Below are 12,362 nucleotides of genomic sequence, written 5' to 3'. Positions count from 1 at the left end.
CCACCTAATATCTGAATCGTTGGAATCAATAAAGTATATTCTATTCGATTCTATTCTATTCTATTGTTAAAAGATGATAACACAGATGATCACCCAGGGGGTTTAATTTGAAGAAACACTTTATTATTGTACATACTGAGCCATGATATACACACATTTTAAACCACAATACTGCAAGGTGTCAACAGAGCGTAGTCTATCATACGTTCAACGTTCAACAAATTTGCAACATACAAATAGCCCACAGCAATCACAGACTCCTATTTTGGTTCACAAAAGCGAACCCATTTCTCCACACTAGGCCTCCTGGCCTGGGGTTCTGTGCTATATAAAAAAATCTGCTTGGAGCCGGTGGTCTTAGTACACGATTGCTCAACACTGTTCACCACACACAGTCTGAGGTGAGGAAGCCAAAGACGCTGTTTATAGGAGCCTGTGTGCCGAGTGGCGCCGGTGGGTCCAGGTGAGTGGCTACACCAAGACCGCTGCACGTGTCACGCACACTTGGCTGTGGGCAGACAGAACGGCATGCTGGGAGGAGGCACGAGGATGTCTGGGAAGATGGGTCGGTACCCGGGAGGCAGGGCCGGTGAGCTCTGATCCATTAGGCACAGAACTGACGCCCGCACGTCTCGAGGGACGTCTCCTCTGATGTCCAGCAGGGCGGATACGTGCTCCTCACTTCAGACAAAACAGAGACATCAGGGGATTTTGTACACTACCAGCTACTGAAGTCAAATGTTGTTTAGCATGCTATTTATGTTTATGACCCTTGACAGGGGAGTAGTTTAGATATCCTCACTTTCAGATAATTAGCATGGGGGTGTCAGGACAAACTGTGGCCAAAATCTACATCTAAGTCAGACCAAAAATCATAGCATACTGAATCACAGAGCGTATGTGAAATTGTGAGTATGTGTTGACTTTAGGTGAACGGTAAGGTGCAGAGGGGCAGCTCAACCTACCTGATATCAGGGTACTTGGATATCAGTCCAGACACCTCGAGCACCAGCATGCCTGTATCTTTGAGTTTAATTAAATCTGCTAGTACAGGAATCAGAGACGTGGGGTTCACCTCACAAACGGTCCCATCAGCCTCCTAGAAAAACACCAAGAACATTATAGGAACGGCACAAACAAAAGCACACACACATGACACACACATGGAACACATACATGGCAACACACATGTGGCACACACACACGGAACACACATATGACAAACAGACATAATCTGCTATACTCCTGCACTTTGGCCTGATCACCACTGGGCGGGGCTTAATTTACAAACAAGAGCATCACCTACTTACTAATCACCTCACATAATCAGATGACCACAGACACAAGTCAGAATTCACTGGCTGTGTTAAATCCATGGGACGGGCTCATTACCACAGTCAAACTATTCAAAACTGAGAATGTAGAATCTACAATAACTCTTGCTTGGTAAGCCAAACATTATGCAGTTTATCATAATAATTGAAGTTAATCATGATAATATGATTTACATAGCACTTAATAATATAAAAAATGTGCAATTAAAACACAAAAGACAAACAAATCATAGTGATCACAGCGAATAAAACTGTTTCCTGTATTAAAATAAATGGATAAAGTGAGAGGTCAAAGTGAGAGGTCAAAGTGAGAGGTCACACATGGTGTGCTTTGGTGCTGCCACATGCAGCCATGTGCTCCTCACCGTGCCCCGGAAGCACTCGTCCAGCTGCAGTGCATCCTGGGTCATCTGCTGGGCGGTGTGCTGCCTGTCCTCCTCACTGCGACAGATCAGCCGCTTCTGCATGAGTGCACGTACGTACTCCACCACCGCCAGCCACAGGGACTCCTCCCGTAGCCGCTACACACACACACACACACACACACACATTTACAGTTACAGTAATTAGCATATACTCTTGGAATATCCATTCAAGCAAAACGTAACATTAAACGTGGTACAATTCTCCTGTGTTCTTCTACACCTCTTCTGCAACATTCTTTTACATTTTTGGATCATGACAATCCCATTGAGTTTAACAGCGAAGCTATTACATTAAATAAGATTAGAAATGAGATTATATTGATCAGTTCCCTGATGGATTTAGCTGATTACTCCCAGATCATATGTACAGTCAGTGTGTAACTCACACATTAGGTTTATGCTGGAGTTGCACAATACTCTAATTGCTGTTCTCTTTTTGGATTGTGTTGGGTTTGTTCCTGGTTTTTGTGGTCTCAAAACAGCTTGCGATGCCAAACACCAACAAACCGAGCCATAACACTGGTGTGAACCGCCTCTTCCCCAGCTGGGACCTGTCCCGTTCTGCTTCGTGCGAACACACTGGAAGTGCCGTGTTGGGAGTGTTAGACTGTAGCGTATTTTCAGTGGCGTGGGCGGGTCTCACCTGGCGGCAGGGTGAACGTGCACGGCCGTAGAGTTCGCAGTGACGCTGCAGGACGCCACACACCATGGAGACGACGTCCCCCTGGACCAGCCAGGTGCGCGTCAGCACCTCCTGCAGGTGGGGCTGCAGCTCCAGGAGCAACTGGTCCATGACCAGGCGGCAGGCCTTCCGCACCGCCCGGTCCAGAGCGGCCAGCGGGCCGGGGGGGATCCGCGAAAGACGCACCGATGCCCGCGATGAGTGGGAGCCCACCTGCTGATAGAGGTTCTCTGTGGAGCTCCTGCAGGTGTTGGAACATTTGAAATACGCTGAAAAGTACTGCACTGAAGCATGGGATGAATACTGATAAATACTGCATTGAAGCATGTGATGAATACTGATAAATACAGCACTGAAACATGTGATGAATACTGATAAATACTGCACTGAAGTATGTGATGAATACTGATAAATACTGCACTGAAGCATGTGATGAATACTGATAAATACTGCATAGAAGCATGTGATGAATACTGATAAATACTGCATAGAAGCATGTGATGAATACTGATAAATACTGCACTGAAGTTTGTGATGAATACTGATAAATACTGTATTGAAGCATGTGATGAATACTGATAAATACTGCACTGAAGTATGCGATGAATACTGATAAATACTGCATTGAAGCATGTGATGAATACTGATAAATACTGCACTGAAGTATGCGATGAATACTGATAAATACAGCATTGAAGCATGTGATGAATACTGATAAATACTGCACTGAAGTATGTGATGAATACTGATAAATACTGCATTGAAGCATGTGATGAATACTGATAAATACTGCACTGAAGTATGTGATGAATACTGATAAATACTGCATTGAAACATGTGATGAATACTGATAAATACTGCACTAAAGTATGCGATGAATACTGATAAATACTGCACTGAAGCACATGATGAATACTGATAAATACTGCATTGAAGCATGTGATGAATACTGATAAATACGTAATTGAAGCTTGAGATAAATACTGATAAATACTGCGTTGAAGCATGTGATGAATACTAATAAATACTGCACTGAAGTATGTGATGAATACTGATAAATACTGCATTGAAGCATGTGACAAATACTGATAAATACTGCATTGAAGCATGTGACGAATACTGATAAATACTGTACTGAAGCATGTGCAGAAACCAGTTGTTCAAACATGGGTTAAAGCTAAAATTGGCAAAATAGATAGATAGGGCATATTAGTACTCTAAGTACAGAGTAGTGATTCATAACTGTAAGCAGAGATTAATACAGTAGTGTTTCATAGATGTAAACAGATTAATTCAATAGTGATTTATAGATGTAAGCAGAGATTAATTCAATAGTGATTCATAACTGTAAGCAGATATTCATTGCTGATAATCCCTTTTCTTTAGAACTAAATCTATGCTTAGAAAACCAAGCCAGACACCTCCAGACAAGCCTAAATCTCAGGATGTAATTGGAGACTAACAGCTGGTGATTAGAGGAAGAAAAAACGCCCCTCGTGTTCCTGAAATGTATGAGAATCTCTGTGTGCTATTAAACCACGAATAGGGAGAGATGTTACAAAATCTCACACAAGATTTCTGGGTAAACACAGACACTGCTAACAGATACTTGTGCACCATCTCACTTGAGGGTGATGCAGTTGCTTATGCAGGCCAGAAGGTAGTGGAGGTAGAAGTTGGTGTTGTTGTCTGATGGGTCCTTGCGATGCTCCTTGCCAAATTCTACAATAGCGTCTCGAAATCTGAGTGGAATTTAGAAATCCTGGTCTTAGTTTGATACAACACACTTGAAGCCTTCATTCAAGTATCTTTGATATATTACATGCAAAGGAGCTAAATCTGCATGTAATCATATCAAGTGTGGAGTGTCGCATTACTTTTGACCAACAACATGTTGAGTTTAAACCAGTTTAGAAACCAGTAAGTGATGTAATTTCATGGCTCTCCAGAACAGGGTTTGCACTCCCTTGTACAGATCGTATGTATAATGCACACCTGACTAAGAGGTTTTCCATTTCGTACAGACCCATCTGGATTGTCTGGTCTCGAAGGGTTTCACTGATCATCAGAGCTACACGTGCATTCTCCTCTAACATCTAGAGACAAACACAAACACAGGGTTTCTTTCATTCTCAGTGGGACACCCCTCCCCCGGGCTTCCTCATGGTTCTCTCAGGAAAGATAATATCAACAAATGGCTAAAATGTGTATGTAATAATGCACGATAGGTTTTGCACTTCTCTATAAATGTATTTAAGGAGGTTTGATCGTAGTTCAGTGTACGGGTGGAGTTGTCTGGCAGGCTAGGCGGACTGCTCCACTACCTGAGTGATGATAGTGGGGAGGGTGGTGTGGTAGCAGCCCTCGTGGTCCACATCGGGCTCCTGGTCCCTTTGCCAGTCCGTCAGCTCGACTTCCAGGGCCTTCTGCATCCACTCTGACACACTCTTCTACATTCACACAAACGATCCCAGTCACACAGCCACACTCAGCCAGTGACGTCGGGAGCGGTGCTGTTTCTCAGACGGACCTAATCCAGGTGAGAACGGACCTGTCACTCACCCGAACACTCTGGACGTATTTGTTCTGCAGTTGTTCCACCCCTTCCTGTGAGATGAGAGGGCCCAGATCGTCCAGGACCAAATACGCTGCCAGGCTTGGGTCACCCATCATCTCTGAGCTAGAGGTGAAAATACTCATTGGTAAAATGTACGGCTTTTGTCTTTAATTGAAACAAGTAAAACACACACACACACACACACACACACACACACACACACACACACACACACACACACACACACACACACACACACACACACACATACACACACACACAGCTGCCCTGCCTGGACACAAAAGCTTTGTTGTTCTTGAAACAGAGAAATCTCTTGCAATTTGGGGCCAAACTCAAAATATCAGTTTCATTTACCAAGAACGTTGTTAAAGTAACATGAACTGCTTTGGCCAAGCAGCTGGAATCAAAGATTTCAAAGCTCAGCAGAAATAGTGCTTGCAAACAGCTGAAGCATTTTGTGTAGTCATGGTGAACATATGGAAACCGCACAATTGCTGCATATGACATAACTGTGAATTCTAGCTGCCTGGGTTAAAGCATCGTAAATCCACAAGGCGTGTTTGTGCTGTCTCAGCACATGTCCGCAAAAGCAGCTGAGAGGAGAAAGATGCCAAAGAAATCAGCTGTGGGAGAACGTTCATCATCAGCAAGATGAAACGCTGAGGAATTACAGACACTTTAAAGCAAGATGAATCATTCCATGGTGAATCATTCCAGTCTCTGATTGCAGTACTGAAGCCCGACCCAGCAGTCCTCATGCCAACGTCAACCTCCCGTAAAACACAGAAGTATGAAGTCTTACTAGTCAATGTTACATTTAGCCAACACGTTCTGTAATGGGCATTGCTGTATTATGTTTTTTCAACAAAACAAACGAGCATGCTTAATACCATCGTGAAGTGTTAAAATCATCGTTTTCAGTGGTGTTTTTGAGAGGTATTCAAACTATTCAAACACTGGTGTAAGAGCTTGTACAATGGTACTAGAGCCTGTGGTATTAGAGAGGTATCACAATGGTATCAGAGCCAGTCTTCCTAACATGTGAGCTGGATCCCAGCAGCTTGGTGTGCACCGGTGTTAGCGGGCCAGGGCACGAGCTCCCACCTGCTGTAGACATGCAGGACCCAGTGGAGGACGGCGAAGATCTCGCCGCTCTGCAGTTCCCAGCTGATGGTCTGTTTGAGGTGCGCCTGTAGGCAGCGGTGGCAGGCCTGTAGGTACGCCTTGGTCAGGCAGTAGTATGGAGGAACACACTGCTCCAGCAGGTTGCGTACTGTGGTCAGGTCTCCCATGATGCTGTGCTGCAGGGCGGACAGGTGGCCGGCGAGTCCGGGGCCTCGGCTGTGGCGGAATGACACGTTGCGGAAGCGTGCTGCCACAGTTTCCTCTAGGACCTGAAGAGTTCACACGACTGAATCACTAACTCTGGAGGAGTTCACACGACTGAATCACTAACTCTGGAGGAGTTCACACGACTGAATCACTAACTCTGAAGGAGTTCACACGACTGAATCACTAACTCTGAAGGAGTTCACACGACTGAATCACTAACTCTGGAGGAGTTCACACGACTGAATCACTAACTCTGGAGGAGTTCACACGACTGAATCACTAACTCTGAAGGAGTTCACACGACTGAATCACTAACTCTGGAGGAGTTCACACGAATGAATCACTAACTCTGGAGGAGTTCACACGACTGAATCACTAACTCTGGAGGAGTTCACACGACTGAATCACTAACTGGAGGAGTTCACACGAATGAATCACTAACTCTGAAGGAGTTCACACGACTGAATCACTAAATCTGGAGGAGTTCACACAAATGAATCACTAACTCTGGAGGAGTTCACACAAATGAATCACTAACTCTGGAGGAGTTCACACGACTGAATCACTAACTCTGGAGGAGTTCACACGACTGAATCACTAACTCTGGAGGAGTGCACACAACTGAATCACTAACTCCAGAGGAGTGCACACCAGTGAACCATTAACTCTAAAGGAGTTCATAGTACTGAATCTCCAACAACATAACCACTACATCCCTACCACCTGAAGAAAGATAATTACTGTATCAAATCAATACATCAGTACTGTATTACATCAGTGCTGTATTACACCAGTGCTGTATTAAAGCAATAAATACTGTATCACTAACATCACTAACACCTCTACACACTACATCACTAATACTAATACAAATACCATCACTAACACCCAGCTACGTGCACACTACTGTATTACTGACAGGAATCACAGGAGTGCTCACTATGTCACTAACATTACATTAGCATCACCTGAGGAGAATACACTGTTACATCATTAACACCTAAGATCACACTACTGAATCAGCTAAGTGCACACTACCACACAACTAACACCTGAACACACACTAAGGCATTATTAACACCTGAATACACACTACCACACAACTACCACCTGAACACACACTACCGTACAACTAACACCTGAACACACACTAATGCATAACTAACTACTGAACACACACTACCATACAACTACCACCTGAACACACACTACTGTACAACTAACACCTGAACACACACTACCGCATTATTAACACCTGAACACACTTTTGCTTAAACTCATACCAACTGCTAAATATGTGCTTTGTAACATCACAAAGCCTCAAAACGATGAAACAAAGTTCCATTCACAGGGTCAGTTTCATTCATTTATGTCTACATCGTTCCCCAAAGGGGGAGTCATTGTTGGCTAGCAGTCTGGTCCTGAACCACACAAGGCTGGATGTCCTCCTTCCTGTGTTCCTCTTGATCTTCCACACCTGACTGAACATGGCAGCTAATTCCCAACCAAGTGAATTACGTGCTGTGACACTGTGTCAATCTTCCACTGCATCCAGTCAGCAAAACTCCTAATATTCATCACAGCGGCACATGTTTGGAAGCAAAGCTTAAAGGCGATACACACTCCACCATCACAACCTTAAAGAAGTGCTGCCTCCAGCAGCGGGGCCTCCCCGGGGGCATGGGCCTGCCCTGGGTCCCGCCTTTCCGCTCCTCCAGGAACAACCGATCCAGCGCCTCTTCTCTCTCCACGATCCGCACCGCTGACACAAACGTGGTGGGGTTCTGGAGGGACAGAGTCAGTCCACACCCCACCACCGCCCACAGCTCCTTGGCCAGGGCCTCCACCAAGCGTCCGACTCCAGAGAAGTAGTTCCGCACCAGCTCGTCATCCTCGGGGCTCAACGAGGGCGTGGACGAGCCCCTGGACCCGTGGAGCTGCAGCAGAACCCCATCCTGCCAGGACTCCAGCTCCATCAGCCGGACGTGAGCCTCCAGCAGACGCCGTGACTCCACCAAACGCTCCGTCTCCAGGACCATGCTCCGCACTGACACACACACACACACACACACACACACACGCCAGCATGTGACGTTAGCTTCCCCATTCAGTAAATGTGCCCATCTAACTGGGCTGTGAGCAGTAAGAATAATGAGGAATATTTAAATCTCAGCTCATCTTACATTTACATTTCGTGCTCAGATGATTTCACAGGTTTTTTTAATCTATTATAATCTATTCCAGTATCCAGAGATTTTAAACATTTCTTAACAGGACATGTTTGAGCAGAGGAACAACAGATATCTGTTATATAAACCACTTTGCCAATTTGCTCAGCTTGCAAAAGTTTATGACAGTAGAAATGATATGCTGAGGTGCTCAGATGACTTTGGGAAGAGTCCTGACCGGAGTAGAGGCGTGGGAGGTTGCTCACGGCAGCCAGAAGCTGGCGGTGATTGGTGGAGATCTCTCTCAGGGTCTCCAGGGTGGAGATGCCTTCAGCGTTCTGACTGGACGCCACTCCCACCGTGTCCATGGCGTGAGACACCTCTCTCAGCTCCAAACGTGCTTCTCTCAGCTGCCTCAAACCCCAGTCCACCCCTTCCAGATAGGACTGGACCACTGACTACAATGAAACCAGTAAGACTTAAGTGATGGAAGCAGTGGTTAATTATTTACAGTGCACTCAGAGTAGTTATGTCAGCATGCTTGAGAAAAAAATATCCAATGTTATACTGGGACACACGGAAGGTTCCAGAAACCATCAGAGTAACAGTCATATGGATTAACGGCTCGCCCATTCTACCTTTAACCTGGAGTTGATGGACGCTGTTCTTTGGCTCTCGCGTTTCCTGTAGTGCGTCAGCCTCTCCAGCTGCTCTGGGTGGCAGAAGACACCTGAGGCCCATTTGAGGGCGGCTCCCCGTGCCAGTGACTCCGCCCTGTCCAGCTCTGGCCACACCTCACTTGGGACTGGGGCATCTGGTAGGCCAAAGAGAAACGACCACTCAGCTGATAGGCCGGACCCTCCCCACGCCCCGCCCTGAGGAACACGCACCACCTGAACTTCAACCTTTCACCTGACTTCACCTCAGGTCTTCGCTTCTTTCAGTGTGTTTTCTCGTATCATCTCAGGATGATACTTATTTGTTAATAATACTCTCAGTTGGCTCAATTTGACCCAGGTTTGTGTAAAGCTGCATTTGATTGTAAATATCCTACAAAGTTCAACAGAATTTGGCTTACAGTACCAAAAGCGTTTGAACGTTCAGAGCTGGGGTGCTCCACTACGGGCCAGCGAAACGACGTGAGCATCTGTGAAAACTCAGAATTGCTGCAACTAAAAACGACTAATTATATAATGAAAAATGTCCCAACTAAGAATTCCCTCTTTTTCACAATAAAACATGTTTATGTTTATTGTATTCATCCATGTTTAAGTTCAGCATTCCTAAAAAAAGTCCAGCCAACTTGTTCAGATATCAGACTACTACTATAACACTTGTTCCGATATCAGACTATTACTATCACACATGTTCAGATATCAGACTACTACTATCACACTTGTTCAGATATCAGACTACTACTATCACACTTGTTCAGATATCTGACTGCTACTATCACACTTGTTCAGATATCAGACTACTACTATCACACTTGTTCAGATATCAGACTACTACTCTCACACTTGTTCAGATATCAGACTACTACTATCACACTTGTTCAGATATCAGACTACTACTATCACACTTGTTCAGATATCAGACTATTACTATCACACTTGTTCAGATATCAGACTACTACTATCACACTTGTTCAGATATCAGACTGCTACTATCACACTTGTTCAGATATCAGACTGCTACTATCACACAGCAGTGTGAGTATACATACAGAACTGTGTTACTGAGTAAATGAGAGTCATATGAGAACCTAATTCACTTGCACTAGTCCTTTCTGTGAATCAGTCTGTTCTTCTCCCACTGTGGTCATAAGAACAGGATAATTCCACTAGCAACTGGTCACATGGTTTAACACCAGCTCTGCAGCACCAGGACCATAACAGAATGACTCAGCTCCCAGTGCCCACCACCTCTGCCAGTACCGACACTCCTGCCCCTGATGCTACGCTTACGCGTGGATCCACACCCGGACCTCCACCTTCATCTCCAACCACCTTCTCCTTTCTTCTCCCTCCTGATGTTAGCGGAACTGTCTTTTACCGTCTTTATTCATATAGTCTTTCTAGTCATCTGATACTTGGCTGCTTGGAAACACACACGAGGTTTTGGAAATGCGCGTAAGAGCGTCGTTAGCAGGTATTCAAAGAGTAAAATGCTGTACCTTCATTGTCCCAGCCATTGTCGTCTCCGTGGGACATTAAGGCTGGCTAGGGTCCGGCCGTCGTGGTCTCTGCCGTGGAGGGAAGCCGTGCCCCTGGGGCCCAGCACAAAGGTTCTGCACACAGCCCACGAGGCAGACGCAGAGAGAGACGGGCCACTGCCTCTCCAGCCGTGCCGCCTGCCTTCCTCTCCCTCTCTCCCAGACACATCCTCCTCTCACAGGCCAACAGGAAGGGAGGGAGGGAGCGTGCGTGTGTGTGTGTGTGTGTGTGTGTGTGTGTGTGTGTGTGTGTGTGTGTGTGTGTGTGTGAGAGAGAGAGAGAGAGACTGGGAAGAGAGAGACAGGGAGGGGGTAAAGAGAGGGAGAGGTAGAGAGAAAGAGAGAGGGACAAGGAGTGAGAGAGAGAGAATGTGAGAGAAGGAGAGGGAGGTGGGGACTCGGGTGGTAGATGTGGTCCAGGCGGAGAACCTTAAGGGTGGGGGTCCTTGTCCAGAGGAGCCTCTGTGCCCACAGACCAGCGATTACCAACCACACCCCTCTCCTTCATCACAGAGCCCCAAACCACAGTAAATCACACAACACCACTGCCAGCAAAACTCACATTGTGCAACCGTGTATCTGCGCTCAGGTGAAACCACTGAAAGAAAAGCTGGACCACAGTGTGTGTGAAGCTGCCATGGTGTTCTAGAGCCCATCTGTGGTGATTACAGCTGTGAGCTCTAGAAAAACAGCCGAGCTGTGTGAGTGCTGAGAACGCTCCATGAGGCCGTTTATCTGAGCTGGGTCAAGCCTGTTGACCCTTCCAACTCCAGTACATGTTTATATCACATTTCCTGGACCAGACCGAATTAATACACGCTTACACAAACACAACCGCCTGGCCAAGTGACTCACGGTCTGGTGCCAGGGGTAGCAGTGTCTTTTGTAAGAGTCTTTCCTGCAACGAGGTGCAAATTACAAAACAATGCTATTTTGTCTTTAGATACTGTTATGTGTTGTTGCCAGCTGATTCACTGTATTCAGTACATACTTCAGGAAGACTTTGTGTACAGTCTTCATGTGACAAGAGGGTTGTGAGAGGTTATTTCTGTTGTTAAAGTGCTGAAGTGCTAGTGACATCTGTGATAAACACCATAATGACTGGAGCACCATGATAGCTAAGGGGAGAAAGGTCCATTAATGAGGAAGAGGAGCGGTTTGACTGATTCTGATAGGGTGGGGAGATCTTTCCCTGATTGAAAGGAGAGATCTTTCACTGATAGGGTGAGGGTTGAGAGATATTTCGCTGATAGGGTGAGGGTTGAAAGATCTTTCTCTGATAGGGTGAGGGTTGAGAGATCTTTCTCTGATAGGGTGAGGGTTGAGAGATCTTTCTCTGATAGGGTGAGGGTTGAGAGATCTTTCTCTGAGAAAAGATCTGGGAACACAACCACCAAGCTGTCTCTGTAAGTGACAGTGAACATCCACTGGCCTCAGAAATGCTTCACTGTTAATGACACTCTAACGAGTCCAATGCTACACAGTCATGCATCATCCACTGATTCTCAATAAAAACCATCGTTAACTCTGAACCCCATTAAACGAGAGGATGGACTCTGAAGCTGTGCCTGTTAATGGCTCCATCTTCTCTGTCATCACCTCAGCTGTGCCAGTGGATGGCTCCACCT

General features: G+C 45.8%; 1 protein-coding gene across 2 annotated transcripts; it reads right to left on the bottom strand.

The window, feature by feature from the left end:
• Positions 1 to 101: 101 nt before the first annotated feature.
• Positions 102 to 11,156, bottom strand: exoc3l1 (exocyst complex component 3-like 1). 2 transcript variants are annotated; one of them, XM_077022205.1, is made up of 13 exons: positions 10,696 to 11,156; positions 9,158 to 9,333; positions 8,758 to 8,977; positions 7,989 to 8,398; positions 6,124 to 6,413; positions 5,004 to 5,121; positions 4,766 to 4,891; positions 4,437 to 4,537; positions 4,067 to 4,183; positions 2,403 to 2,682; positions 1,700 to 1,855; positions 966 to 1,099; positions 102 to 681 (listed from the first exon to the last, which is right to left on the bottom strand). In XM_077022205.1, exons 1-13 carry the CDS (start codon positions 10,730 to 10,732, stop codon positions 495 to 497), a joined length of 2,352 nt encoding a protein of 783 aa, XP_076878320.1. In that variant the 5' UTR covers positions 10,733 to 11,156; the 3' UTR covers positions 102 to 494. The 2 variants fall into 2 exon arrangements, with proteins under 2 accessions (XP_076878320.1, XP_076878321.1); XM_077022206.1 differs by lacking the exons at positions 9,158 to 9,333; positions 10,696 to 11,156 and having other exon boundaries at positions 8,786 to 8,923.
• Between the last annotated feature and the right edge of the window lie 1,206 nt (positions 11,157 to 12,362).

This window comes from Brachyhypopomus gauderio, chromosome 11 (assembly GCF_052324685.1).
Source record: "Brachyhypopomus gauderio isolate BG-103 chromosome 11, BGAUD_0.2, whole genome shotgun sequence".
Lineage (NCBI taxonomy): Eukaryota > Metazoa > Chordata > Actinopteri > Gymnotiformes > Hypopomidae > Brachyhypopomus > Brachyhypopomus gauderio.
Note: the sequence above shows the minus strand (reverse complement) of the source record. Positions and strands in the feature narration are given on the sequence as shown.

What these genes read in the sequence shown, in the direction of transcription:
- exoc3l1 (XM_077022205.1), bottom strand. Translation starts at nt 10,732, where the DNA reads ATGTCCCACGGAGACGACAATGGCTGGGACAATGAAG. An exon ending in CCATCAACTCCAGGTTAAAG is followed by an intron (nt 8,978 to 9,157) that starts GTAGAATGGGCG and finishes GTTTCATTGTAG; the next exon opens with TCAGTGGTCCAGTCCTATCT. An exon ending in ACGAGTGCTTCCGGGGCACG is followed by an intron (nt 1,100 to 1,699) that starts GTGAGGAGCACA and finishes GTGTTTTTCTAG; the next exon opens with GAGGCTGATGGGACCGTTTG.